The 5,578-nt window shown below is 46.5% G+C and overlaps 1 protein-coding gene across 2 annotated transcripts in view; it reads right to left on the bottom strand.

Moving 5' to 3' along the window:
• Positions 1-2,859: 2,859 nt before the first annotated feature.
• Positions 2,860-5,578, bottom strand: part of si:ch1073-126c3.2 (uncharacterized protein LOC555816 homolog) — a 13,765-nt gene continuing 11,046 nt past the window's right edge. For both annotated transcript variants that reach the window (XM_055661909.1, XM_055661908.1), the window contains exons 5-6: positions 5,469-5,578; positions 2,860-3,820 (exon numbers count right to left, since the gene is read on the bottom strand). The exon at positions 5,469-5,578 is cut by the window's right edge and continues 5 nt beyond it. In XM_055661909.1, coding sequence (XP_055517884.1) covers positions 3,606-3,820; positions 5,469-5,578 — 325 coding nt within the window. In that variant the 3' untranslated portion in view covers positions 2,860-3,605. The remainder of the gene's footprint in view (positions 3,821-5,468) is intronic.

Below are 5,578 nucleotides of genomic sequence, written 5' to 3'. Positions count from 1 at the left end.
ACCTGCCCCAGCAACTTCTCCTGGCAGTTCATTCAAAACACCCACCAGTCCTCCGAGTGAAAAAGTTGCCCCTCAGGTTCCTATGAAATCGTTCCCTCGCATCTTAAACCTACTGTTTGCCCTCTGGTTCTTGATTCCCCTCCTCTGCGTAAAGGACATTGCATTCACCTCTATTCCCCTCATTAAAGGGACAGCAGTTCTGTTTGGAGAGAGATGGTGGAACCTGCAGCAAAAAAAAACCTGCAGGAGAAACTCAGAGGGTCGGGCAGCATCTGTGGAAGGCAAAGGAATAGCCAGTGTTTCGAGTCAAAGTCAGGGTTGAGATGCAGAGGGAAGAGAACCAGTGCAGAGAGGCGGTGAGCGATAGGTGGAAGGAGGCGTGGGGAGGGGTATGATAGAGCCGGGTAGGGGAGGGGGAGCCTCGAGGGAGGGACAGAGATCGGGAGGTGATGAGTGGCTGCAGATTCTCCAACCTGCTAAATATGGAAGGTGAACCAGGTGAGAGAGGGATGGTGGGCAGATGGAACCAGAGGGGAAGGAAATGAGAGGGGGATTGAAGGTAGTGGCAAAGTTGATGAAATTGATAGGTCCCATGTGAGTGTGGAGGAGGCCCTTCAGCCTACAATGTCTGTGCTGTACATGATGCCAAAACCATCTCTTCTCCACCTGTGCATTGTCCATATCCCTCCATTACCTGCAGATCCATGCGCCTATGCAAAAGCCTCTCAAACGCCACTATCATATCTGCCTCCACCACCACCCCTGGCAGCGCGTTCCAGGCACATTGCCCCCGCACATCTCCTTTAAACTTTTCCCCCTTCACCCAGTTTGGTGTTGAGCAGATTATTGGAAAATACAGGTACACAAAAAAGCTGGGGAAACTCAGCGGGTGCAGCAGTATCTATGGAGCGAAGGAAGTAGGCAACGTTTCGGGCCGAAACCCTTCTTCAGACTCTTCAAACTCTTCATAGATGCTGCTGCACCCGCTGAGTTTCTCCAGCTTTTTTGTGTGCCTTCGATTTTCCAGCATCTGCAGTTCCTTCTTAAACATTGGAAAATACAGAGCTGGATCAGCAGCAGTTAGCAATGATTAACCTGTATGATGTGAATGACCACAAGATTGTTTGTGAAGAGTGTTTGTCCCGACGCTGGCATCTTGAGCCACACTGGGGACAGTCGTCCCATCAAAGTACACCCAACAATACCCTTTGCCTCCTGCCACGGAGGAGATGGTGGAGTCTAGTCGCCAATCTCCTTGGATCTCTTGTGTTCTGTTGTTGACCATGTGGGAGTTTATCAAAGCCTTGTCAACATTGGTGTGGACAACTTGCCCACACCGGCTAACATGTCTCATCTACACGTCCCACCTGCCTGTTCTTTTAACAAAGGGCGGCACCTTTGTATAGTGGTAGAGCTACTGCCTTACTGCATCAGTGACCTGTGTTCGATCCTGACTACAGGTGCTGTCTGTACGGAGTTTGTACGTTCTCCCCGTGACCCCACCTGCGTTTCCTCCGAGACCTTCGGTTTCCTCCCACACTCCGAAGACGTACAGGTTCGTAAATTAATTGGCTTGGTGTAAATGTAAATTGTCGCTAGTGTGTGTAGGATTGCCGGTCGGCATGGACTCGGTGGGCCGAAGGGCCTGTTTCCGCACTGTATCTCTGAACTAAACTTAACTAGTGAGGGGAATGGATAGGGTGAATGCACAGAATCTTTTACCCAAGGGTGGGGAATGGTTTAAGGTGAGAGGGGATTTAATTTGATTGGTACCTGAGGAGGGAGGTGGGTACATGGAACGAGTTGTCAGAGGAGTTAATTGAGGCAGATACTCTCGCAGTGCTTAAAATACACTTGGACAGGGACATAGATAGAAAGGGTTTAGAGGGATATGGCACAAACACGGGCAAATGGGACATCGGGGTCGGCATGGACAAGTTGGGCCGAAGGGCCTGTTTCCGTGCTGTTTGAATCTGACTGTGAACTCACTCAGCACTTCACTCTCGTCTGCCCTGTTTGACCCAAAATGTCACCCATTCCGTCTCTCCAGAGATGCCGCCTGTCCCGCTGAGTTACTCCAGCACTTTGTGTGAACCAGCATCTGCTTTTCCTTCCTACACGCTGTTTTAAATGGAGGCTGGACCTTCCCAGAGGCAGTAGGTTGATAAATAGAACCTTAGCAGCTAATAGTTAGCTGACACAAATAAACCTAAATAATTTTAAAAATCTTATTTATTATGGATGGCTGCGGAGGATATTTTTAAGGCGGAGATTGATAGATACTTGATTAACACGGGTGTCAGGGGTTATGGGGAGAAGATGGGAGAATGTTGAGTGGAAACGATAGATCAGTCACGATTGAATGGTGGAGTAGACTTGATGGGCCGAATGGCCTAATTCTGCACCTAGAACTTATGAACGTGTAAATTTCTAAGGCATCAATGATTTTTCTTCAAGCTCTCTTATATGCAAGACTAATCTGTTCATGAAGACGTCAATCCAAGAGAGTCAAGAATCAAGAGTGTTTTAGTGTCAAATGGCCCGAAACGGAGCAATGAAATTCTAACTTGCAGCAGCAGCACGACAGGAGGTGCCAAGGACTTTAAGATTTTTGCCTTCCATCATAGTGAGGAGGTGCCTGGTGAACTCACTCTGGTGGATGTTAAATTTGTGTTTATTGTGGGTTTTTGTCATTTTTATTATATATGACTGCAAGGCAACGAAATTTCGTTCAGACCAAAAGGTCTGAATGACAATAAAGGCTACTTTGACTTTGACTTTGACTTGACTTTGATATTGTAGTGAGACAACGTAGATGAAATTAGTATCCTGGAGCCAGTGACCAAAGGAGCCAGTGTGTTGGTTCATTCATCGATGTACTTTTATTAATGTTATCATCCAACAGACAACACAAGGATGTAACACAACAGGATACTAGGCAATGGAAAAGCTCAGAATCTCAGCATTAGATTACAGGGAAAGATCACTGTTGTTATACAGAGCGTTACAAGCGAGGAGGAAGTCGGGTTATGGGGAAAGCTTGGTGTTGTAATGCAGGGTGAAGCTCATTATTGTATTACAGAGGGAGTGTCACTGTTGTAATACAGGTTGGAACAGTGCTGCAATTCAGGAGAAACCTCAAGATTGTGGAAGGTCCCAATGTGTTACACAGAGTGAAGCTCAGGCTCGTAATAACACAGGACTGTAATACAGGGAGGATTACTTAAGCTCGTAATTGCAATACGTGAATCTCAGGGCAATAACAGGACCTCAGGATTGTAATGCAGGGAGAATGTCAGAATTGTAATATAAACATGGGATTGTAATACGGGGAGAATCTCCGGATTATGTAATACGGGGAGAATCTCGGGGTTTTAACATAACCTCAGGACAGCAACAAAGGGAGAATCTCCAGATTGTAATACAAGCTCAGGACTGTAATACAGGGAGGATCTCAGGGTTGTAATATAAACCCAGAACTAGAATGCAAGGAGAATCTCGGGATAATAATGCATGCTCAGGACTGTATTAGAGAGAAGCTTGGCTTTGTCATATGGGATTGTAACGTGTTGCTGACTTTGGTGATCTCCATGGAGGGGGGGTGACTAGGACACAGATAACCTGGAGTTGCTGATTGGGAAGGATGTATCACCACACAGAAAGCACATGGTTTTATTGTTGATTTTTCCATGGAGTTTTCCCTTGAGTTCCTTCTGGAATGCTGCGATCATGAGGGTTTCTTCGCTGTGATCTTGTGCTACATCGAGGCAACGCTTAGCAAAGTAGTGAGAAGCTTCAGCGGAAACTGCTGACTGACTTTCTGTGAACACAATGTTCAATTGTTTAGTTTAGAGATACAGCGCGGAAACAGGCCCTTCAGCCCACCGAGTCCGGGCTGACCAGTCATTCCCGCACATTAACACTATCCTAGGGACAATTTTTACATTTACCGAGCCAATTAACCTGCAAACCTGTACATCTTTGGAGCGTGGGAGGAAACCGAAGATCTCGGAAAACCCCACGCAGGTTTCGAGGAGAATGTACAAACTCCGTACAGACAGCACATGCAGTCAGTATCCGGCGCTGCAAGCGTTGTAAGGCGGCAACTCTACCACTGCGCCACCGTGCCGCATATTGAATGAACACTTTATTGTCGCCTGTGACAAGTCACAGTGAAATTCTTTGCTTGCGAACCCAAGGTATGCAAATAGTCGCCCATAAAGGGCACTGACAAAGTTACAAATTCCCTCCCCCCCCCACATCAGGTCCTCCAAGTGGGTTTATTAGCGACAGGGTTATGCACCCATGGCCCACGGTTTCACTGTTCAGAAGACCTCAGTGAGACTCACTCCACTTTAAGGGCAGCACGGTGGCTCAGCAGTAGACTTGCAGCCTCACAGCACCAGAGGACCCGGGTTCGATCCTGATTACTGAGACTGTCTGTACGGAGTCTGCGTGTTCTGCCCGTGACCACGTGGGTTTCTCCGGGTGCTCCGGCTTTCTCCCACACTCCCACAGAAAACGTGTGAGTTTGTACGTTAATTGGCCCTCTGTAAATTGGCACTTAATGTGTAGGGAGTGGATGAGTGAGATTAACTTAGAACTAGTGTGAACAGGTGATCAATGGTTGGTGTGGACTTAGTGGGCTGAAGGGCTTTAGGGTTGCTGTATTACTAACTAATGTTGTATTACCATGCTGTATTACTAACTAACTGACTAACTAACTAACTAACTAACCTAACTAACCTAACTAACTAACTAACCTAACTAACTGACTGACTGATTGACTGGATAACTAACTAACTAACTAACTAACTAACTAACTAACTAACTAACTAACTAACTAACTAACTAACTAACTAACTAACTAACTAACTGACTGACTGACTGACTGACTGACTGACTGACTAACTAACTAACTAACTAACTGACTGACTGACTGACTGACTGACTGACTGACTGACTGACTGACTGACTGACTGACTGACTGACTGACTGACTGATTGATTGACTAACTAACCAACTAATTAACTAACCAACCAACTAACTAACTAACTAACTAACTAACTAACTAACTAACTAACCAGCCAACTTACTAACCACCAAACCGACAAGCTAACTAACCAACCAACTAACTAACTAGCTAGAAGATTGACACAATAAGCTGAAGTAACTCAGTGGGTCAGGCAGCATCTCTGGAGAAAAGGAATAGGTGACGTTTTGGGTCGTGACCCTTCTTCAGACTGAGAGTCGGGAGAGGGAAACTAATTAACTAACTAACTAACTCGCTTCACATCAACCTGGTATCTCCGTCCACCACAACCTCTGCCAGTCTGCTTCAGGCACCCACTATTCTCTGTGTAAAACCCTACCCCCATACATCTCCTTTAAACGTTGCACCTCTCACCTTGAGGCTCTGCCCTCATCAGTCTAAACTACCAGTGGGATGTTAGTGTAGAGGGACTCACCTTGACAGTTGGCCAAACGGTTGCCTCCAATGTACTGCGTTGTCCACTTGTAGCCGGTCTCTTCCCCACACCTCTCGTATGGCCGCGATCTCCTGAGGAACTGGAAGTCA

Source organism: Leucoraja erinacea, chromosome 34, assembly GCF_028641065.1.
Source record: "Leucoraja erinacea ecotype New England chromosome 34, Leri_hhj_1, whole genome shotgun sequence".
NCBI classification, from domain to species: domain Eukaryota; kingdom Metazoa; phylum Chordata; class Chondrichthyes; order Rajiformes; family Rajidae; genus Leucoraja; species Leucoraja erinaceus.
The sequence above is the reverse complement of the archived record's forward strand: the minus strand, read 5'-3'. Positions and strand labels throughout refer to the sequence as shown.